Source organism: Hyposmocoma kahamanoa, unplaced genomic scaffold (genome assembly GCF_003589595.1).
Source record: "Hyposmocoma kahamanoa isolate Upper Pololo Valley unplaced genomic scaffold, ASM358959v1 119, whole genome shotgun sequence".
Taxonomy (NCBI): domain Eukaryota; kingdom Metazoa; phylum Arthropoda; class Insecta; order Lepidoptera; family Cosmopterigidae; genus Hyposmocoma; species Hyposmocoma kahamanoa.
Genome location: NW_020653409.1, coordinates 1,269,750 through 1,294,675, shown reverse-complemented (window position 1 = coordinate 1,294,675; position 24,926 = coordinate 1,269,750). Strand labels below are relative to the sequence as shown.

The 24,926-nt window shown below is 37.4% G+C and overlaps 1 protein-coding gene across 1 annotated transcript in view; it reads left to right on the top strand.

The window, feature by feature from the left end:
* Positions 1-24,926, top strand: part of LOC113239986 — a 47,745-nt gene that overhangs the window by 8,941 nt on the left and 13,878 nt on the right. Inside the window, exons 6-18 of the mRNA XM_026477177.1 lie at positions 2,029-2,170; positions 3,442-3,581; positions 3,874-4,018; positions 5,074-5,231; positions 9,785-9,829; positions 13,308-13,409; positions 14,339-14,721; positions 14,804-15,013; positions 15,100-15,403; positions 15,652-15,921; positions 16,578-16,921; positions 19,856-20,129; positions 20,969-21,154. Of these exons, the coding sequence (XP_026332962.1) occupies positions 2,029-2,170; positions 3,442-3,581; positions 3,874-4,018; positions 5,074-5,231; positions 9,785-9,829; positions 13,308-13,409; positions 14,339-14,721; positions 14,804-15,013; positions 15,100-15,403; positions 15,652-15,921; positions 16,578-16,921; positions 19,856-20,129; positions 20,969-21,154 (2,703 nt within the window). The remainder of the gene's footprint in view (positions 1-2,028; positions 2,171-3,441; positions 3,582-3,873; positions 4,019-5,073; positions 5,232-9,784; positions 9,830-13,307; positions 13,410-14,338; positions 14,722-14,803; positions 15,014-15,099; positions 15,404-15,651; positions 15,922-16,577; positions 16,922-19,855; positions 20,130-20,968; positions 21,155-24,926) is intronic.

Below are 24,926 nucleotides of genomic sequence, written 5' to 3'. Positions count from 1 at the left end.
CGAGATGAATTTACGAGCTTCTAAATGTCGCTTTGAAGCACAAAATAAGCTTTGTTAGTTTTCATGTACACTTCATATTATTTCGTTGGTGACATAACAAAAATCTCTCTATTAAAACGCCTGGCCGAAGTCGTATACCATTCTTGTCACGTATATGGTTAATTGCTATTAGAAACTTAGCAGGCGTTCCTGTGTACAACATAGCAAATTAAAATCGTATTGGCTTGATTGATGCCCGGGCAATTTTTAAACTCAACTCTAAGGTACATACGCTAAAGATTGTTCCAAGTGTGAAACCCAGAGTGCTACATGTGACTATTGCTTTTGTCTTTTATGTGAAGAAAATTGCGTTCTAGTAACTAACGATAATATAAGTACGATTTCAAAATCGACATTAAAAGCGTATTATTATTTGTTATAATATTTAGCGGAAAATTTAATTGTCATTATTCTTTGGTAGTTTATTTATTAAGTTCTGCTAAACTTGAAAGTTGTGCAAAGAGGCTTATAGGTGACTTGGATTTAATAGAGGCGAAGCTGCAGAGCCTTGAACATCGCCGTAAAGTTGCCTGCTTATCGGTATTCTACAGATACCGCCTACCGCCTTCCCCTTTCCATCATCAGGGGACTAGACGTAGGCTGAGGTTCCACCCCTGTGATGTAGATACTCCAAGGATTAGTAAGAAGCATTTCGCTTCCACATTTATATGGCAAACAGCTGTGGAATCGAATTCGCTGCCTGCAAACTTATTCTCTGAATGCTATAAACTTAGGCCTTTTTCAAGGCGAGAGTGAATAGATATTATTTAGGTGTGCATGCTCCATTGTCGACTTCATGATCACTATCCATCAGATGAAATTGAGGTCAAACGCACTTTTTTGCAAAGTTGCCTACGAGGCTTATTTGCCAGGTTCACATTTCTGCTATGGACCGGACAAGTCAAATGTATAGTGCGTTCATAGGTGATATTCGCTCTGTATACATCGTTAATATTTCTAGCTTTCTGAGCTGCAGTAACACCGCGTTGAAATTTTCATTCAATAATTATAACTTGTTGCACCGACTTGGTGCCGTAAGCTCCTGCTCCCAGCGCCTCACCATCGGGGAGTCCCATTTAGCTGCAAGGTTGCTAAGGATACTGTCTTATATTCGTGCTACCTTTGTACGATGAAAAAAACAATCCGTGCCAGCCTCAACAAACGTAGTGGAGGCACTTCAGCAAGGCGTCAACTTAAATAGCACCCTAAAAGCATTATTATATTGGACGCGCACTGCGCCGTATGCACTCTGCGTAAATTTGACCCATTGGCTACATGTGTAGAAAGACTGGCAATAATGCTTTGAAAAGCAAAACCTGGACCTGGTCGCTCAAGCGTTCGGGAAATTACGCCATATCTTCTTGTCCAAAATACCACAGTGTCACAAGACAAAAGTCTTCGACGAGTGTGTGTTACCAGTGATGAATTATGGCACTGAGACGTGGTCGCTCGCTATGAGCCTCATAAAAAGGCTCAAGGTCACTTAATGGGCAATGGAAAGGTCTATGCTCGGAGTTTCTTTACGAGATCGAATCAGTAATGAAGATATCCACAAGGGAATCTGAGTAACCGACATAGAATTGTAAAACTTAAGTGGCAATGGCCAGGGCACATTGCTCGCGGAACAGATGGCCGATGGGGCCGAAGAGTTTTCGAGTGGCGACCGCGTACCGGTAGACGTGGCCTGGGCAGACCACCCACAAGGTGGACGGGTGACCTGGTGAAGGCTGCGGGAATCCGCTGGATGCAAGCAGCGCAGGACAGGTCGTTGTGGCATTCTTTAGGGGAAGTCTATGCAGTGATGGTGATGATCTGGTCACTACTACGTGCAAACCTTCGCGCCAACATGTTACACCGCACAGACTCCGCACTGCACCCGTTCAGTATCTAAATTATCATTTGTATCATCACTGACCCAATGCCTCGGATATTTACGTTCCACTTTTTATAAGGGAATATCAATATCTAATGAAACCTACTGATTTTTAGGCACTCCTGAAACTAGCGGCTCCAGAAATGTCACAAATTAATGACGACAGTTCTAACGCTGATACGGAAGATGAAGAAATGTTGGATTTCGATATTTTGCACGCACTTACTGGGTGTATGAGTCAACGTTACTTTTTGCAAGGTACAGGCCTATACCTCTTCTATTTAAGTTTTATTTATAGTGCCATTCCATATCAATCAAAGTCAAAGTCAGAAGTTTATTCACCAAAACAACACTGTATATTATCTATAGTTAAGTAAAATTACACAAAATACAGACTTTATTTATGCAGGTACACGTAATAGTAGAGTCGTTATACCATTATTTTTTTAAGAAAATAAATATTTATTTATATTTCAATTTATAAATTCATTGATTTTATAAAAAGCTTGATTTCCAAAGTTTTGGTGTTTGCTTGGATGCCATTTCCAAGTCAGTCCATTAACTGGTAGTTTATAGTACATACATAGATAGATAGATAGATAAACATTTTATTGCTCACACACAAGAACAAGAATAGTACATAAACAACTTAAAACTAATGTGGGCAAAGGCGGTCTTATCGCTAAGAGCGATCTCTTCTAGAAAACCTTAGAGTTAGAGGAAAGCTAATCGGAGCGGGAGACGTAGTGTGCCAATTTTACAAATATAAAAAAAAATTGTATAAATAAAAAAAAAACAAAATAAAAAACATTAAATAAAGACATAGTAATTTATAAAATAATGATATATTATACCTATGTCGATATATGCATATATAAATATACCTAAATAAACTTATACTTACTAATAACTAATACATTCTAATACACACGTTGCAGACTAGGACTGTGATAAAAGATATTTACGCAAACCGGCTTTGAAAATAGGTAGCGACTTAGAATGTCTGATGTCAAATGGGAGATCGTTCCACAATTTTGCAGCCTTAATCGTAAAGGAATTTTTGTAATACTCAGAGCGAGTATTACAAAAATTCGACGAGGATATTATTCTTTGTATTTACGCCCTGTTTTTACTAATCTTATTTTATTTGCTACTAGTTTATGTTTACTGCTAAATGTTTGTATGTTTGATATCTTATCTATTCTGTGGCAGTAGAGCTCCTTGTGAAAGAGTTAATCCAGGGTAGTACTGCACCTTATCTATTTCTATCGTCAAGCAGTGACGTGCAGTGACGTGAGCTTTACTGCGTTCCTGTTTCGAAGGGCAAGGGAGCTGGTGAAATTACAGGCACTTGCGAACTTACGTCTCAGGTGTCGGCCGCAGTGGCAGTGCCCCTCAGATCTTTGTCATTTAAAGCTCTGAGTCATACGGCAACTGTTATGGACAGGCATGTCGCTTATCATCAGGCGCACGACATGTTCGTCCCGTCACTTATTTTTTATAAACAAAAATATTTGCAAATAATCTAGATCCAGACACGGCATGGAAGCTGATAACATCTGAAGTGCCAGTGTTTGGGTGGGACGACGATGATGACGGAGCGATGTCCAGCACGAACAAGACGAGAAGCACCAAGAAAGCCAGCGCCAAGGAATCTCCTAACGTCAAGGTAGGAATCTGGAAATCTTCTGGATTTCTTTTAATAATCTTGTTTAATAAATGCCAATTGGATTTTTATGAGTGGCAGTACTCAGATCTTTGTGATTTAAGGCTCTTGAATGGTCCTGCAATTGCTAAGGACAGGCGTGTCGCTTACTACCAGGCGCTTGACTTGTTCGTTCCATCGCTTGATATCATAAAAAAACTATTCAAGTAGTCGCTCTTCTATTCTTCTTGTAGGTTTTTACCGCTATTTGAACCTGAATTTAAATAAATTATGGGATAATTAATATTGTTTTTAGCAACGATCCATGCTCTCAGTGTGCATAGAGGACAGTCAGCAATTGCCGCCATATACTTTGCCTGGTGTCAGCCCCGGGTATAGCATGACCCTCGTCGTCACCATGGCCAGGGATGTGCCTTTGAAAAAACCGCTGCCCGAGCCTGGTAACACACCAAACGTTGTATTATTACGTAACTTGTTTCTGTTAATTGTTTTGCCAATTTTATTATGAAAACTAACACGGTTATCACACATTATAATATATAACGAATAAAATACTACGCGAGTAAGTCCCGTTACTTTTATATTATAATATTTTGCCAATATTTTGGGAATAACATCTCATGGAAATATGGAGATTATACCAAAATGTAGGGAGAGGATGAAAAAGTTGTGTAATCTCCCAAAATATATCTGTACCATTACTAAATCTATGATCTGAACACAAATAAAAAATGTTTATTAACTGCCTCTGTGGCCGAACGGTTACCATGCCGGACTGCCACGCAGAGATCCCAGGTTCGATTCCCGGGGCGGGAGAAATATTTACATGGCCTACATTTATTTCTCTCGTGAGTTTCGGTGTAATTTGTGGTTATCTATGTGTATGTCCATGGCACCCGCGACACACGGTTTCCGTATGGGGCTATATTGAGTGTGTGCGTTATTATTATTTCAAATCTGAGCAAATTACACTTCAAATCCTCGTATTATATTCGTAAGTTTTATTCCCCTCAGAAGAATGAGCAACTTAGGAATAACTACTCTAGGTCTTAGAAAAAGTTCCTTTGATCCGGCTGAATTCGAGCCACCGTCTTCTAGTTACCTTACGGAATTTTTTAAGTGCTTGTTGCAAACCTTTGTTTTTTGGTTTTTAACGACTTTTTTGACGGAGCGTCATCTGTGGGAAACTGGCTGAGTGAAGAAATAGATTTAACACAGATGGCGTTACGGCAAAAAAGTCGTTAATACTGTACAATAACTTCCCATATCGGTTGTCGGTACTTCGACAGATATGACCAGGCCACTGCCTCTTCAGTTTCCTAATTCAGCTAGCTATGTCGACGATCTTGATTTTTTGTCTTTTAACTGGTGGACCACGTCGCGGTACCTTGTCCTGTCAGATAGATCAATTCTTTGTTTCTTTCTTTCTTCAATTCTTGTTCTGTTTTATTGATAATTATATTTAAAAGATTATTTATATTAAATTTACCTACAGAGATCCCTCTCTGGAAGACCTACAGATGGCTGGACTGGGCGCGCAGTCACGGTCTTTACGAGGCTTACGACTGTCCTCGCACCAGGTTCGTCAGAGTAAATGGACTGCTAAAATTGTCTTACGCACCTCATCTACTGGAAGTTCAGAGTACCGAGTCGGTGAGTAACGTCCTTTGTTATTCCTCTTAAGATACAGTAAACTTCAATGGAAAAAGCGCTAAAGCTCCCCATGTACGATCAACAGCACATCAAGGTATTACACGTTTGTTCGAATATAGGTTCACAAGTCTTGGAAAAACAAGGGTATTATCTCAAAAACACAGATTTTTCAGAAGAGCAATTTTAAAGATTCTTGTAGCAATATTTCAGCCTCTGTTGTTATTTGGTTTTCCTTACCTATTTGTATTTAAAGCCTTACACATTTAACAGTATTTTCGGATACTTCTTATTCTTATTCAGTTTCGTAGTTTTTGAGAGGATAAATTGAGGAGAGGAGGAATTTGAGAGGAGCATAATATTACTATTTTGAACATATTATAGTATATTTGTGATTCAGATATAAAAGAAGGAATTATTCAATTCGATAAAACTTTGAGGAACACAGTAGTATCTAAAAAAATTGCTCTACACTATAGATTACCATAATAATTCAATGAAATAAAGGTATTACCTTGAAATAATCGTCTTCGTTTTAGAAATAAATATTTTTAAAATACACTTACCTTATAATGAACACGTGCTGTGTTCTCGTGTTAATACCCTGTTCAACTGTCTTGACGACTACAGCTTCGTGTGTAATACTGAATACGAATGTGTTGCTCGATATTTGAGGTCAAAACGTGCAAAAAGTTCAAAGATACTGCCCAGCCTCTCGCGTCATTTCACGTTTGACCGTTATAAGACCTTGTTCATTAGAAAGATCTCGATTTTTTTTTAATAGAACTGCATTTTTAAGTATTGTATAAGTTCTGCATTTTGTGTTGATTCCCTATTACGGTCATTTGAGAACAGTCCCCCGACGCCAGTGCCATCACTTGCAGAGAAAAACCCGCGTGTCTTCGGACCTACTTACTATGAGCGGGTAAACGCTACTCTGAGACTTGAACCATCTGACGAAACATTTAGGCGCCGGCTTTACCTAAGACCTTTTCTTGGAAAATCCTGTATATGAGTTTATAGATCTAAAAATGTAACTCTATTGAGTATTTTCTGTTATATGTTTTAATTTCCATCGCATTATATATTTGTTATCAACTTACGACAATCCTTATTGGAGAATGATATTTGATATGTAATTTAATGCAACAGTATTATTAACAATGAATTGTAAGTTTTTTAATTATTGTGTTTTTTTCTTATAATTTTCATTTATGGTTGATGATTTCAATATAATTTCTTATACTTTGCAATGTAGTGCAATAAAGGTAAAAACAATGATGACAATGCAGTGCAATGAAGATAAAAACAAATAAAGATAAAAACAATGTCTACCTACTTATAAGATTTTTTCATATTTTGTATTAGTTCGTTCGTAGCAGAAGGAATGAATTGCATCGAGACAAACCCATGTAGGGTTTAACGGTGTTTTACGATATTTATGTATACTTTTTTCTTCAAACAATAAAATAAATTAATAAATAAAATAAATTAATAAAATGTATACTGTAATAATATATTTAAGAACTTAACTTGAAATTAAGACTTGTAAGTAAGACAACTTGAATTTTATATCGAGTGAATATCTCGGTTCCGTATAATATTCCTCGCAAGTCTTTGTCTCACATTTTTAAAACATCACGTAGTAGAAATAATTTGGGCACCCATTCTCCTGTGAATAGAATCTGTATGGTATACGAGGATCTTTGTATTTGGATATTTTCAATAATTTCTTGTCTTTGTTTAGACATCGTGTATTGCAATCAGGTTTTTTTTTCATAATATTAAGTGACCGGACGAACGAGTCGTGCGCCTGATGGTAAGCTACACGCCTGTCCATAACAGTTGCAGTGCCACTCAGAGCTTTAAATCGCAAAGATCAGATCAGCGGCAGTGCCCCTACCGCTGCGCCCATCACCCTGAGATATAAGTTGACAAGTCCCATGGCCTGTTTCATAACCGGAACATAGTCATGCTGACATTACTGCTTGGCGGCAGAAATAGGTAACGTGGTAGTACTACCCTGGACGGACTCTTTCACAAGGACCTCTACTGCTACTTAAAATGTCTTTTATATTTATTTAATAAGGTACATCCACAGAATACGTATTATGCATACCTAAAAACTGCCGTACCTATTTCTGCCACCAAGCAGTAATGTGAGCATTACAGCGTTCCGGTTTTGAAGGATAAGGGTACTGGTGAAATTACAAGCACGTGGGACTTATCAACTTATGTCTCAGGGTGACGGGCTTTACCGGATTTAAATGCCTCCGTGGTCGAATGAAACCGGGGGAAATATTTATATGGCCTAAATTTTTTTCTCTCGTGAGTTTGCTTAAAATTTGTGGTTGTCTACGTGTGTGTCCATGGCACCCGTGGCACAGGGTTTACCTGGCGCTGGGCTATGCAAGTGTGCGTTAGGAAAAAGCTCTGAGTAACACTGCAACTGCTATAAAAATGCGTGTCTCTTACCATCTCGTGCATGACTTGTTAGTGTCGTCACTTGGTACTGTACAAAAGATGCAAAGTTATTTTGAATGTGCTATTAGAGAGGACGTATCTACATGGCGTCAAATAGGCTTGAATGGTAACCTAATGGAATCTTACAGTTTTGTACAGTTATTTATTAGCATAAAAAAAAAACCAGAAAACTTACGTCTCGAAACAGTAAAATTAGAGCGTTGTTTCAAATATACAAAATGTAAACTATTTATTTCTTTACACACTGTCGCGTCCAGCCTCCATGGATGACCAGACTGACAGGCCACAAAGACAGACTTACTAGACTGACAGGAATTCAAAATTAGACCGACTTTCTTTTGGACAAAAGACGAAGACCGACCTTCCTTTCTTTGACATAGAACGACGAGGACAGTCCTGACTAAACCTCCGAGGCGAGCAGACCACCTCTCCTGATCCACAGGATTATAAAAAATCGTACGATCATTATGCAATCAATTCCATCACACGTAGGTATATTAGGTAACGAGGAGGCGAATAAACTTGCTAACGAAGCTATATCTGATGGTGTGAGCATGTTTTGTAAAACCGACTGCTACTAACTTATTATTCCTCGAGCCAGAGATATTTGTCTAAATATAAAGACTACGAGAAAATTTCACTAGCAAGAGGCATTTGGTATAGGTTTAACGGTGCGGGTCTCTCAAGGGAATCTCTTGTTTCCGTATTTAGAATGAGATCTGGTCACATTCCACTAACTAAGTTTTTCAACCCTATGCGATTACTGCAAAAGAATAGAAGACCTGATACATCTGCTAGTGGAGTGTGACCACACTAGTGTACGTAGAGTACGATTTGGGTTTGAGGGAATTGGACGTAATGGAGACATGAATATTTTTCTGGGAAACCCCTTACAGAAAAGTGCTAAAAAGATTTATACTTACGTAACCTATTGCATCAAATGCCCCTAACTGACCACGCAATTTGAGATCCCCTATGAGGCATAAACACAATGTAGTACAGTGTTAAAGGCCTTGTTAAAAATTAGAAAAATAATTGTACAAAAGGTAAGGGTTCTTGTGAAATTACAGGCACATGGGACTTCTCAACTCATATCTCAGGGTGACGCAGTGGCAGTGCCCCTAAGATCTTTGCAATTTAAAGCTGTGAGAACAAAACGACATCAATAACTTAAAAAAAACAGAAATAATTTTAACATTAAACGATACATTTAATATGAAAAAACCAAAACAAAAGAAAGTCGGTCTAATTTCGAGCTCCTGTCAGTCTAGTAAGTTTGTCTTTGTGGCCTATCAGTCTGGTCATCGATGTAGGTTGGACGCTGCTTACCGATGGAGGCTAGACGCGACACACATCAACACGTTTTTGTCATCGTCAAGTGCTTGTTTCTTTTTCTTTGCAAATAATTTTAATATCGAGTTCTTAGGTTCTATTATATTGGACAAACGAAGCGAAGTATTTGTACCCGCGTCAAAGAACATATAGCTGATGTCAACCACCGTCGCGTAAACAAGTCTGCAGTCTGCGAGCATGTCTTGGATAAACCTACACATTCAATGAAGTTTGACAAATCCCAGGACCTTGCAAAAGAAGTCCGTTATCTAACCATGATGCTGCGAGAGGCCATTGAAATTAAAAACCATCCTAATTTCAACAGGGAAGATGATTGGCCGTACCACCTGTTTGGGATCCATTATTTCCTCTGATGAAAAATCCCAAACAGACATAAGACTGCAGTACTAATTAATATGTTTTAGTTTATTCTAATTTCTGTTGTTATATAATAAAAAAACATCCCATAAAATAATTTGTAGCGTAAACTGGAATGTTTTTTTGTAAAATTAAAAATAAGGTATTTAATTAATAACTATTGTAAGTATAGTGAAAAAATAGGGTGGTTTGCATTAATATTAGACATAACTGGTTGAAGACTGTACCACCTCAGTCAACCGTGACCATGGGACCTGTAAAGGGCCCGAAATGTCCGTTCGTTTGAAAAAAAACAAATATACGCGATTTAAATCCGGAAAAATAGTTTCATTTCCTAATAATTTTAATATTTTCTATTACAGATAACGATGGTCTTCAGAGAAGAACACTCGAAAGCTGATACCAAGGTAAATAATAATGTAATGTGGATTAAGTGTCAACACTACCTCAGAAATGTATATACTATACGCAGAACACGTATTTAGTTCAGTAGATATATTAAAAAAATCATTGGTACAAGTAAAGTATGTATTGAATACAGCTGAAAGGGTTGTAACCCTAACTAGCCATGAACATGTTCACGGCAATGAAACGGGAAACTTCCGGTCCACAAAATTTATTAAAGAAGTAAAGTTAAAAGAAAGGGCTGAAATATAAAGTTAATGTAAAAAAAAAACAGGTACAACCATTGACTTACAATTATACGGACGTCGGGTCCGCGCTAAAAAGTGTCCGAACTTATAGAGCATTAAAATCGTATACAGAGCGTCATTCACGCTTTAGTCTTCGTTTGTTCGACTGACAGCGAAGCAAGCAAAATTAGACAGTACTGCGATGACATTACAATTTAAATTCAACGTTTTAGCTTTTTCATATTCCTTTACATGTCACTACGTTTAAATAGGTTGACTTGGGACATTTTTTTCGTGGTTTTTGTATTAGACCCGTTGTCCATTTATTTGTAAGTCAATGGGTACAACAGTAAAAAACACTCCCTACACTTTATTAAAGGCACTTACCCCTAAATGGGCCGAGTAACTGAATTACAGATATAGGTACATGACGGTTCTAGGCTGTTATGAATTATTACACATGATTTAGCTTATTTAATGATTATAAACGTAGTAAAGAACCAAAATTAGCGGTTATTCGCGATGGAATTTGAAACAGCTCCGACTGTTGTGGCGGTCTAGCTGGGAGTGGCCGTGGTACGAAAACAAAATGAGAAAGTGAAGGAAGATGGAACAATTCAAATTTAAAATTTAAATACATGTAAAATAATAAAATGATAGGATACAAGCGAAGAGAGGCGATACAAAAAGGTGAGATGACGGTGTAAGGAGGTCACACCGTCACACAGCGGTTTTGTAGTAAAATTTTAAAGTTAGTTTTTATTTTTCTATCGCACAAATATTTAAGAATCGTGTTTTCACATCGTATATTAATTACTCAAAACTCAAAACTCAAAATAATCTTTATTTCATAGGTAAGCATTATTACACTTGTACTGTATTATTATATTCTGGATTTTACTATATATTTTTCCAAATTGAATAGTTCAACACTTTCACTGTTACGCAGAATCAACCAAAACCATTTGAGGTTCTCAACTCTTAATAGAATGAAATTGATTATTATATTGACTTTTGGGAATCGATTTCGATGATCCTTTTTTGTTGGAAACCTCAGTATTGGTCCCATTTAAATGTGAAGAAAATATTCCGCCTTTAAGGGTCGCAAACTAGGAGATGAATCCGGTGTCGCGCACTTTCAGGTAACGGATTTCCACGGATTTTTGGGTTCGGTTTTTTTTTATAAAAATAACATTGACTTACAATTATATGGACGTCGGGTCCGCGCTAAAAAGTGTCCGAACTTATAGGGCGTTAAAATCGTATACAGAGCGTCATTCACGCTTTAGTCTTCGTTTGTTCGACTGACAGCGAAGCAAGCAAAATTAGACAGTACTGCGATGACATTACAATTTAAATTCAACGTTTTAGCTTTTTCATATTCCTTTACATGTCACTACGTTTAAATAGGTTGACTTGGAGCATTTTTTTCGTGGTTTTTGTATTAGACCCGTCGTCCATTTATTTGTAAGTCAATGAAAAATAATATAATTATTTTCAAATTTAACCTAAAATTATAAGTAAGATTTACAAAAATACACTGCATTATTTCGGAGATTTAACTAACGTTCAACTAAATGTGCTGGTGAGTGTAGTTTATAATGAGCTTAAAGACAGGAAATTTCTATATAAGATATAGGTATTCAGTTTTTAAAAACAACGAAACATCTTCAATTACGTAACCTTATGAATAATATTTTATTCCTTTTTCATGTATAATCTATTCATCCGCCATATTGTCTAAACATCAAACACCGAAATGTGTAATGAACCCTCGTTGGAGTACATTTCTATAGATCAAACGTATTTTCCATTTGAAAGAATAACGTAAAAGAATAATTCAATACTTAAATTCAAAGATACTGTATTCTCTTTAAGACAAATTGATGTAAACATAAAAAAAACCTTAATATCGAATTAACAATATTCCAGTCCAAGCTACATTATGACAATAACTTGAGAGTAAAATGATTGACTTACAATTATATGGACGTCGGGTCTGCGCTAAAAAGTGTCCGAACTTAAAGGCCGTTAAAATCGTATACAGAGGTCATTCACGGTCTAGTCTTCGTTTGTTCAACTGACAGCGAAGCAAGCAAAATTAGACAGTACTCCGATGACATTACAATTTAAATTCAACGTTTTAGCTTTTCCATATTCCTTGACATGTCACTACGTTTAAATAGGTTGACTTGGGACATTTTTTTCGTGGTTTTTGTATTAGACCCGTCGTCCATTTATTTGTAAGTCAATGAGTAAAATAGAGGAAAAAAAAAAGTAAAATAAAATCCTGAAATTTCTATGTCATTAATTCATTATCCCTACTCAACATCAACTGATATGATTTACAAAAAAAAAAACAAAAATCATGACCAATGGTTAGCTGGAAGAAATCCCTTTATGGGATAAGCTCGCCTTTGTACAATAACGTTCTATTTCCTTGTTAAATATTTGTAATTTGTTTGTGTTGTAGAATAAAATGTCATATGTACATACATTTAACAATTACACTACATGCATTTTTATTCGTAATTTTTTTTTTATGATACTAAGAAAGGGACGAACAAAACGTGCGCCTAGTGCGACCGCAGAGCATCATTTAATCATGCCCATAATTAAAACTAATTACGACAAAAGGTTGATAAATTATGATGGAGTGTAAATATTTTAAGCCGCCTTTTCACTATACGAGAACTTTCACAAGAGAAACAAGTGTAGGCCATAAATTCAGGAACGACTGAAAATCAGCGTCTGTTTCGACCGAGATAGACATGTTGCTGAGTCGTATCCTTTCCCTCGCTTGAGCCACTACGCACACTTACTAAATTAAATTAATAAGTCACTTGTTGCTTTCTTTGTAGTTGTAATTTTGGATATAAGTGTGTGTAGTGTTTCAATTCAGTGAATAAACTTCTTTCTTTCTTTCTTTCTTATAAATAAATGTGGGTCATACAAAAATTTGTTTTTAATCTCAGTATAAAGTACTAAAATACCGACTCAACAGTCATTCACAAATTTGCCACCCTGAGAGGTGGAATGGTTTCTTCAAATTTAAATGGGACCACTACTAAGGTACCTTCTTTCCAACAAAAAAAGAATCATCAAAATCTGTTCATAGATGCCGATGGGTTATCGCGTAACACGCATACAAAAAACCTTTTTCTGAAGTCGGTTAAAATGAGTGTGACTGGATTTTCAAAAGTATGATGAGTTGTGGAATAAATTTTTTAAAATAAGTTTTTATCTTTTGTAGAAAAAGGGACCAAAGGATGTCAAACAAAATGTATCACAACATACAATGCAAACGTCGATACTACAAAAAGAGGAGGCGAGGGAATGGGTGCAATTTTTGCCGGTAATAATGTTTTACACTTTATTCGGTAGGTAACGGACGAAATCCGCCATCGCAAAGTACGTGGAACTGTTACCACAATTACATCATTACGGTGGATTTTCAAGTAATCCTTGATACAGTGCTCAATTGACTGTGTTATACCAATAAAGCTCAAAATTATGCAGCTACGATATTATTTTTTACATTCCACAAATTCCTCTAAAACAATTGAAAAGTGCATCTTTCGTTGATTATGGTAGAGTTGATTCTTAATACACACAAAATTGCCAATGGTTTTTCTGACGATGGCTTGCTAAGGATGCTACTGTTCAGGGTGCCGACTCGGTCTGTGCGTAATCAACGACTATTCAGTATACCCATTTCAAAAAACAATGTATCACAAAATAATCCTCTATATAGGATGTGTGGGACTGTGGGTATTATAATGAAATATGTACTAATTGTGATATGTTTAACTGCAGTGTCCCAGCATTTAAGAGGTCACTGCTAGCATTAATGTAAAGTGAATAGCATATTCTCATTCTCTCTATTTTTTATTTCTCTCGATTTTTTTTTATGATTGATTTAGTGTCTGTTTAAGTATATCTAAATGTTTTAAAATGAATGTTGAGCACAGTAATAATTGGGCAGTTGTATTATTTTTAAGTGTTTTTATTTTCCTCACTTTCTGTATCTGATGTCTGAACATTGTGCCATAAATAAAAAATAAAAATAAAATAAATGTTATTGTTGTAAGTTTAGAAAACTCAATGCACTCAGGTTATTTTGCTACTACGTACTACCTACACCCATACGTAGGATAGTGAAATGTGCACACGCCAGCACATCAAGCTACACATTGACGTATCTTGTTCCGTTGCAATAGAGGCGATCTTCGAACAAATATGTGTAGTCTGATGTGCCGTTGTCCGTACATGATTATTTTCCAGCTACAAGAATTGTCAAGATATATCAATATTCTATACTATCCTAGTCAATTCGAATACACCTCAGCAGCCAGTAGCCCTCCACAAAGATTGCATAAGGTGCCAAATAAAAATTTAGATATACAAGCTCCCAAAGCGTCTCCTCTGTACTTCTCCATCGATGGTCCTGACGATAACTACTTGAAAATATCATTATCAGTTCTTCATCCACGTATACTCTTAAACTGTGGGGTACCGATTGAAGACTTCATTGAAAAAGCACATGTGTTGCTAGAAGTTTTTGAGTGGTTACGGAATACAGAAATCCCTTTGGCAAAAGCATATATACAAACGAGAGGTTACGATGCAGTCGAAGTCTGCTTCAAGCCTGGAAGACACTTTTGCAGGTACATATATTTTTCCTTTTTGGGATAGTTTTATGTAACCGTTACAAGTAGGTATCCACTGAGTTCATCATGCTTCTTTCAGGCTCTGGGTTCATTCTCGTACTAATTGGCATGTAGCTATGCTCAGTAGTTCAGTAATACTCTTGGGCACACGTGACGTAATTCAGATGTCTGCAGCTAAAGAATGCCCTTGGGTGTCCAGGTTCTTGAACAACTTGGGCGTATCTTTTAATATTTGGATGCGATCCGACAAACCTGTAAACATGCTCCTAGCTGATAAGGATTTTTACCAGTAAGTTCACCTTTTTTGTTCATGGATTGGAAAACGCAGTATTTTTAAGTCCAATCATGTTGAGAATTTTTATTTGTTCTGTGTAGATCTTACCAACCTGACCTGTATTGGGACAAAGAAGTAGTAGGCTACAACAAAGCACTTCTCCATTGGATGTTCAGACAAGCCCTACAATCTCACCTACTAAGGAGACTTCAGCCTTTAGAGTTCGATCTCGTCTGTAATTTTCTGAGAAAGTTATTCAAAGATCCAGACTTCGGATTTCCCCCAAAACCGAAACCTTCAAGGGATTTGCGAGAAATTATCTCTAAAGATCCTTGTGACTGTATTATACCTGTATCTGAGCAACTAGGGGAGGAAGAACAGCATTCATCACAACATGATCTAGACGTAATTGATTATACATTTTGTTTCTGTTTATTAAACAATGTAAAAATAAAACACCATTGAAAAGGGAACAAATCACTCAGTATTTATAAGAACTTACTTACTTACTTACTTTACTCAGATTTGTAATGGTTTGATTTAAACTTTCTTTAATAACATGTATAAATATGGCTGTTCTCTTTAACTAAAATTATCGACCCTCAAAAGTATGTAGTACGGTTTACTTGCTTCATCTGTCTTATTTTTCACAGGAAAGATCCGAGCATACAGAACATACAGTAACAGCTGAAGAGAAATTGTCACCTGTTGACGACGCCATATTGTCTGAACTATTAAATCCGACATCCAATGTCTGCGAGCTGGCAGCGGAAGAGATACCATGTGGTGTATTAAAAGAGGAAAGGGCGAAATTGATAAGAAAATATGAAGCTGCTACGCTTCTACAAGCCTCCTGGAGAGGCAGATGGGCTCGAAAATGTTTGACTACACCTGTAGCGGTAACGTCAGACGTATATAAGGTGGTACGTGATGGACACAAGCCTTTATTTATAAAAAAAATAACATATAATAAATTTCATGTAAAAATTGAAATTGCCAATTTCCTCAAATGTTGCTATGAGGTGTTTTCCTTTGAATGGCTGATTAAATAGATTTATATAACTCATAATATGTTACAAAATAAATCTGTTTTCTTTTATTCCTCGGACGAGCTTTGATCTCTGAAGGACAGGTGAATTATCTCACTGTTCTATAAAGGATTTATATATTCATGTAAACAATACACCGTTACAGCGGTAACCGACTTTATTCTAAATTGACTTACTCCTAGTATGACCTCCTTTTCTTTATTCATTCCTCGTCATATTAACCTTAAATCCCTTCTTCTTTATGTTTATGGCCTCTTTATTAACAGTTTGTGTGTTTTTCTATGCTCTAATAATATAATGCTTTAGTTAGTTGTTTGTCCATGATTGCTTTTTAACTTCAGGTATTATCACCACAACAGCATTCCATCGAAGAGATTCATTTAAAAATAAACACCTTGCTGCTAACTAAACGTTGGCATTTTTGATCAATATTACCTGACAACGTTCATTAAAACTGACACTGGTCCAAGCCTAGTGGCCACCATTAAGAAAATAATAATAATAATAATAATAATGTGACTTTATTTCAGCTAAACGATCATGCCTTCGGCAATTTAGAAGCCCTCTCAGCATTGATGAACGAATTCTTCGGCATGTATCCTGGAGCCAGATATGCCTATTCTACATCATCAGCCTTGAGCGGTTCCTATGGCATACATCAATACACAGGCGTTGCCCTTATGACGGCAAAATGCATATGGGTTCCATATTTCCAAGGCGTCTTTTACTGTCACGCATATGTTAAAGTACATTTCGATGTCTTGAGTTCATTAGAACATAGTCTTGTCATAGTTTACGATAATGATAACGGAGAACAATTGCCTCAAGCTTACAATGCTCATGTAACTTTTGAATTTGAACCAAATGCATATGGGTAAGTTGATGTTTTGTTGTTGATTGACCAAATGTACAATCTGCCGACTAGTGCATCTCTGTATGTCTGTGGTTGTCGACAAACTGTACAGAAATTAACTTAATATGGTAGAGCAAGAAGAACCCTAGCGCTATTAGGTGTATGTATGCCTATAACCCTAAATACCCTGATAAGCCCTAGCTGAAGTAAAACAAACTAGCGATTTCGACAGCTGAAACTTTCGTATTTTTTTAATCGCGTTCATTGCAGATGTGAGCCGTTTCGATAACTTACTTATTTGTACCGTTGTTACTGGCAAGTAACATATCAAAAATATACAACAAAATACAATTCTATAATTCCGAAACTTTAGGTCTATTACCTACTTTGTTTATTACATAGGTACTTAAATTTGTGGTAAATGTACTCTTCCTATTCCAATATGCAGATATGAATGCCGATACAGTCCATTAGAGTTATTTTCCAGTTCAATTATTCAATGTTAATACGTTGGCAAGTTATAGTATTTTGATCCTGATCCTCTGGTCCCTTTATTTGGGTCAGAACTGTTTGTCTTTGCTAGTTTTATTACAGTTGAAATGTCTATGGGTATATTATATTAGTTTAGGACTGGGGACTTATGTAAACGTCAATATCTTTTGCTAGTTTTTAATATTAGATGAAGTTTTTTTTAAAGCATGCAAGGTTGCTACTAGACAGACTACATGCACAGAGCCGATGTTTAGGATTATTTGTAACATACTAGTAACCTAGCGGGATTGTATTACTAACATCATAAACAACAACTTTTGTTCCCTGACTTTTAACAATTCATAAAATTTTACTTTCGTACAAAAATTAAAATATTTAAATAGATCGTTCTAAACTGTGATAACTGTGTGCATAACGCAGGAGCGCAGGTGGGAGTCATCGAGGAAGATACATAAAATGTTAACCAAAAACAAATAATTACGTAAACAAACTATATAAAGGTACTCGTCCAATGAGATTGGCATCCCACCCTCCCAAAGGTCCACCCTAAGTGTCGTGAAATACTAATCTTGTCACTAACTGAGAACAGGTAGCTAGGTAGGTAGACCGGTGCCACCTGGTTAAAGAAACAGAATAGAGGCAAAGTTTCATACAACCGCGCTATAATAGGTACACATTTGTTTTTCTTTTTATGATACCTAATGACGGGACGTGGTAACCGGTACACCTTTCCATAGCAGTTGCTTTGCCATTCGAAACTTCAATCAAAACAAAAAGATCAGAAGGCAGTGCTACTGCGCCTGTCACCCTAACAAGTCCCATATGCCTGTAGTTTCACCAAATGAACTTGGTTACATTTAAAATGTACCTACCATAACGCAGACGCATAAGAAATGATTGCGGAATAACTAAAGAAATTGGTAAAAAAACATGTTCTGTTATAGTTATAGGTACATAATTAAATGAGCCCCCCGACGATACGAGTAGCCATAACGAAAGGAGTCGGTCTCGCGTTGCGGCGCATGGTTAAGTTTTTTTGAAGCGGTTACCGTCGCCTATGAACGCCTGCAACACCAGGGGCATCACGAGCGCGTTGCCGACCCTTTAGAACCCTTGTCAAACCCCTTTTGAAGGACTCTTTTTTTTACGAGGGCAATCTTTATAGACACCCCTGAGCCCAGGGAGACAAGGGGTTATGTGGGGACTCTCCCTCCAGACTGTAATGGATGGAAATCTGCCGGTGGCGAGCGGTGCAATGATAAAATGTTGCCGTTGGCATCACGTCAAACACTTCTTCAGAACATTGGCCATTGTACAAGCGATAGAACAGGCATAGGGAGGCAAAGTCTCTCCTCCAAGACAGTGGTTCAATATCGTCTGCAAGCACAGAATCGTCAACAGTTCTCATAGCACGTCTTTGAGCCGCGTCAAAGGCCCGCGTCAAAGCTGGCATCCAGGAGCTCCCGCTTAAAGGTGGCAGCAGTATTCCATGTGGGGACGGACTTGTGACTTATAAAGTAGCGGTCTCTGCTCCGAAGTGAAATACCGCTTAGCCCTGTTGAGCACACCAAGCTTTTTGGACGCCAGCTTGACTTTGCTATCTAAGTGACTATTTAATGGCTTTCCGAAATATTGAATGACTTATTCTGGAACTGAAGATCTGCAGAAGAATATTCATTGAGAAGGTTTACATTACGGGGTGTGCTTTTTACAAATTGTGAGAGCTTGTACTCGTAATAGAGTCTCCATATGGCCTGTGGACGCTTCGGGCTTCGACCGCCGCAGAATCTCTGTCACCGGCCTTGCTACTTTTGATATGACTTTAAAAAACGAAAAGAGAATTTAATGCAGATCGTATTTAAAAATTGGAAAAATATATTTTGTTCACAAATTATTTATTATCAGGCAATCCTAGAAATCTTTTCATGCTATTTTTCCATTCCGAGCAAAGCACGTCTCCACTCCAAATTATAATTGAAGACAATACTTTACACGTTCTTTAGAAGCTTTGTCTTTGTCTCTTGTCTTGGTCTCTTTTTCGATTTTATACTCATGTACCGGCGCGCCACAGTCCCTTGTCGATGGTAGAGACAGATGTGGTTTATTGTTTTGCTACCCCGTACTTATGCGTTACTACAAGTGCTACGGTAATCTCTTCAGACGAATACCTTCGCATAATTATGATTGATCTTCACGTTCAGTTGTTTAATGTTTTTCTTATTACAAATAATAATAATAATAAGGTAGACGATGGAGCATGCATACCTAAATAATGGCAATTTATTGTCGCCTTGAAAAGGCTCGAGTTATAGCGTTCAGGGATAAGTCTGCAGGCGGGAAAATTACAACCCTTCTGGGATGCATGTCTAGGATTAACCTAATAGCGATACCAAATCCATAAGGCATTGACCAAGTTTTCCAGTCCATTGCTATTAACAGTCTTTTTTTGTAACTTTCTTACAGTTATACAGTAATGGGTTATGGCTCCGTAAACAAACCAACAGGAGTTTTCCATGAAGTTCAATGGCAACTCACAGTAATGGCTTCCATAGATCACGTATTCCATACCTGTGACAACGACCCTGACCTCTGTACTACACTACCTTTGCCTGGTGCCAGCAAATTGCATATAGACGAGTTTTATATACCAAATAGAAGGAATATTTTAGGAGGAATTCAGATCGCGGTCAGTAAGGTTGAAGCGGTCAGTTTCCGAGCATCTGCTACTAAAACTGATGTGAGTAATTTGTCGAAAACGTAAGTTTACTTGCGATATTTTATATAAAATAACTGGTATAAAATGACACAAGATATTTTTTTGAGGGAAGGTGGAAGTCCTTATAGATATCATAAGTCTGGAAACAGATTGTACGCCCGACTTCACTAATAACTATACCGAGACACGTTAGCCCAATGGTCTGACCTACCGCCTCTCAAGCAAAGGCCGTGGGTTTGAATTGAGGATCGCACCTCTGAGTTTTCTTGGAATTTATGTGCGGAATTTAATTTGAAATTTACTATGAGCTTTTCGCTGAAGGAAAACATAGTGATGAAACCTGCACATCGAAGAAAGTTCATATCACAACCCTCGGAAAACCTATGAAATCCCCAACCCGCATTGGGCCAGTGTGGCTGACTATGGCCCAAGCCGTCGCCACGCTTCGCCTCGCCTCACCTGAGAGGAGATCTGTGCCAAGCAGTGGAACGTAAATAGGTTGATGATCATGATGATGATCTAATATACTTTGTCATACTAAATAAATATCCCGAGGCAGACCAGTCTCCTCAAGCGTCACTCGTTAACGAGTTGACGCGTGATTTAAGAGGTGAGAAGACACAAGACGTTACGGGTAAGGCTTGTGACATGTCTAATATCTACAAGTAATAGGTTATTGGTATTTCTCTTGTCCACGCATCCACCATACGCACGGTCGACTACAGACTAACCCACTCTCCGTCCGTTCCGTGAAGTATGCGTCTGTGACATGTCCTGCAATATGCAACGTCTTTTGAGATGCCACATCTACAGAAGATTGGTGTTGTATTTCATTAAAGATAAATTTTGGTTTCTATCAGCTGGAAATCGAAGCAGTATTGCGATCAAAGACAAAGGGAGGGGTTATGGAAGAGCTCGCGAGATGTAAAGGCAAAGGTGACATTTTCTGGCCTTACATTCGGCTGAAGCCACACGATAATAATCATAGCAGTTTACAGCTATTAAGCAAGAAGTCTTATTCGCAGAACAATTTGCACGGATCTGCGGTAAGATATAATATTTAGGCCACAAAGTCATTCAATAACGTTTAGTGGGGCGTTCAAAGTTTGCACGTACATCTTGTGTGGAATGTATTCTAACACAAGACGCACGTTTGCGCGCAATGTACGCGCAAACCTTAAACGCAGAATCGTTCCAAATTTTCGGCCTCAATTTTTTGGGAGATCACAAAAACATAACTTCTATTTCAGTAAAGTTTTAGATTTGTCGTTAGACAAGCTCAGGTAATAATAAAAGTAACCTGTTTTATTAATAGATACTCTCCAGCCCAAAGGGCAAAGCGAAAAAACCTAACAGCGCTGGTCTTAAATCCAAATCAATCACAAAGGTATGATTTTAAACTCAAATTAATCAAGTCGCAATTAAAGTAAATAATAATATAATTATTCATTAAATTGTTATCAGTAATTACAGGTTTTTTACCACGGTATGATTGTTTTATTCGTGAAGTGAATATTTGATAATCTCAGTACAGAGTACTAAAAAAACCGACCTCAGAAGTACGTGGCATTACATATAATTACCAAATTTTATTGAAATCGGTTACCGAAAAGTGGACATACCCGGATTCATACCCTAGTTCGCCACTATACGGGACTTGACATAGGAGATAATAAAAATCGGTTCTCACTACTCAAAGAATATTGAGAGAGAAAAACGCCTTGAATTTGAGAATAGCAAAATCAACCATTAAATTAATTTCTCCTTATAATAACATTTAGGCGTTATTTATAAAAATGAGCCTTCATGCGTAAACAGCCACCCTTAGAGGTGGATGATTTTCTTCAAAATTAAATGGGACCACTATGGAGGTACCCTCTTTCCAACAAAAAAAATCATGAAAATCGGTTCACAAATACCGAAGTTATCGCGTAATATACATTAAAAAAAACATACAGTCGAATTGAGAACCTCCTACTTTCTTTTCGGAGTCGGTTAAAAAGTGAGTGACAATGGTGACGCCACAGGTAATCGAGATGAAGGTATTGATCGACAGCTAAAGAGGGTATTTAGATACGTCCGTTCTTAAAGCTGTCATCTGCCGCAGGCCAGTCAACCCTAAACGTTAAGAAATTAAACCAGAAATCATACCAAAGTAAGAAACCTGTAATTAGTTGTAACCATTACATAAATCAAGGTTTGATTTATTTATAATTTCAGTTAAATATTAAACCCGCTGATCCAAAAGTTTACACAATTGAGTAAGTATTATTACAATTATGTTTGGGTATATTACGGCAACGCGCAGGACATCGGCCGTTCGTTGTCATACGTAGACCCGCTGGTTTGCGCGCTGTGATGGGGTGATAAAGCTGGAAGGGGTTGTCACGCACTGCTCGCACTGCTTAAGCATATCCTGTAGATAGTAATGTAGCCTCCGCAGCCTGCACACATCTTGCTTAGCGAGTTTAAAATTCAAAATTCAAAAAGAAAAAGAAATTGTGGAAATTAATCCGGTTTTAAGAAATATTTGAAAGTTTTTTGTGATCTTTTAAACGTTTATCGCACAATAGATTTTTGGTAACTGGTAAATGGGTCAAACCATACAACAACCTTAAACGCACTTTCTAACACTACCGAGTTGCCCCTCGGTATAAGACCGTAACTGAGCACGGACGAAACGTAGTTATAAGATATAATGATAAGTGATAAGCCGTCAACGTAGCTTCTTAGACTTTTAGGCATGCAGTCTGTAAACAAGCTCTACTAGTAAGACGACTAATGCTCTGCGTGTTCAATATAATAATGGACTTAGGATGTTGTTGGGACGACCACGTTTTTGTAGCGCTTCAGGCATGTTCGAAGAGCACATATTGACAGCATAAATACGCAACATTTCAAACAGCGTGACAGTTCCAACAGCCTTGTGCGATTGATTTGGGGATACTCTGCCTGCGATATGTGGAAGCACTAAAACACATGGGTACCAGAGGCCCAATTTATAATGTAATTTAATTTATAATTGAATTTGATGTATGAAATGTATCTTGATAATTTGTATTGTAATCGCCTAATTTGCGTGTGGTGGGTGCAGAGTCTTACTCGTGCCACTCAAGCTACTCCAGGAAGCTTAGCAATCTCTTCGGTTTGCTGACGAGATCGGGGAGCGACCTCGGAACCTGAAGGTACTTCACCCTGTAGTAGGTCACGCCGGAGCACTGTTGTATGATGTGCGTAGCCATTTTCTCCCTCTCCATACACGCTTTGCATAGAGGGCTGTCTATGATACCTAAATTGAAAAGGTGTAAGTTAGAGTGCGAAGCTCTTGTGTTTTAAGTTTGATTAATCTTCGAGATCATCGAGTATATAACCAGGAATAGAGACGAAATGTCATTTAATTTGTTTGAAAACTATTCTGCCATATCATTACTGTGACAACTGCGCTCCTATTGGCTAACCCGAGTTCGAAACAATTGACGGGTGTCGTCAATTGTTTCACTTCAAATCGACCAGTTAACTTGAGCTTTGCTTTAATGGACGAAAATTGCAAAATTACGTATTTAATATTTAATTACCGATGAAATTTGATTCCGTTTGTTTTGTAATTAGATGTTTTGCTGTTATTCCCACAACACCGAATATTACACCACGGCATTGTTAGAGATATTATCTTTATTACAATAAATACAGAATATTTTTTGGTATATACGGAGACGTACACACAGGCCAGAAGTTGGCCTGTCTATATTTCAGTGCAAACGACAGTTAATATTTATAAGAGCTATATCGCTAATGTGTTACCAGGAATACATGGCCCTTAATTCGTCTCTATTTCTGGTTATATACTCGATGTTCGAGATAGACTGGCGTTGAACGGTGGAAGTACTTCTCTGACCTTATTTATAATTTGTACACAGATTTATAATTTGGTTTAATTTTTTATTTAATTCAATTTAATGTTATGATAACTTTCATTACTAATACAGGCTATAAGTTTATTTTTTTCTAACTAACATCTATGGACATGGTCTAAAATAATAAGTTAGATTTGATTTTACTAAGTGATGACAAATTACTTTTTGGGATATTGATCTTTGTGATAAAATGAATATTTGTGTTACTTCCACTTGTCCGACCGTCTAGAAATTTGGTATACTGTAGAAAAACGATAACGTTACAATCATATGGTGACCTTGACCTGATGCTGCAACCTGGATATTCCGCAGACTACCAAACTTTTCAACAACTCACAGCATATTTGGGTTCATGGAATTGTCTCGACTAGAAGTTGATTTACAGATATTGTTTTATTTTTTTATAATTCTAAATGACAAATAAGTCGTGTGTTTGGTGGTAAGGGACACACCTGTCCATAACAGTTGCAATGTCACTCAGAGCTTTAAATCGCAAAGATATGAGAGACGTTGCCAATGCGACTATCTCTCTGTGACATACGTGGACAAGTTCCATGTGCTTTTTGTTTCACGAGCACCCCTACCCTTCAAAACCGAAACGCAATAATGCTTAGTGGCAGAAATCTGCGTAAGGTGGCAGTAGTTCCCCGGACGAACTCTTTCACAAGGAGTTCTACTGCTACTAAATGAACCTACTGCAGTCAAACTGGGGAAGTCCTGTATCTTAAATTGTAGCACCTTTTCCCTTGGTAAATTAACGCCTCCGTGGTCGAACGGTTACCATACTGACCTGCCACGCAGAGATTAGTATTGACGTCCGCGGATCAATTTCACCAGCACTCTTATTCATCAAACCCGGAACGCAGTGAAGCTTCCATTACTGCTACTTCCCCGGCCGAACTCT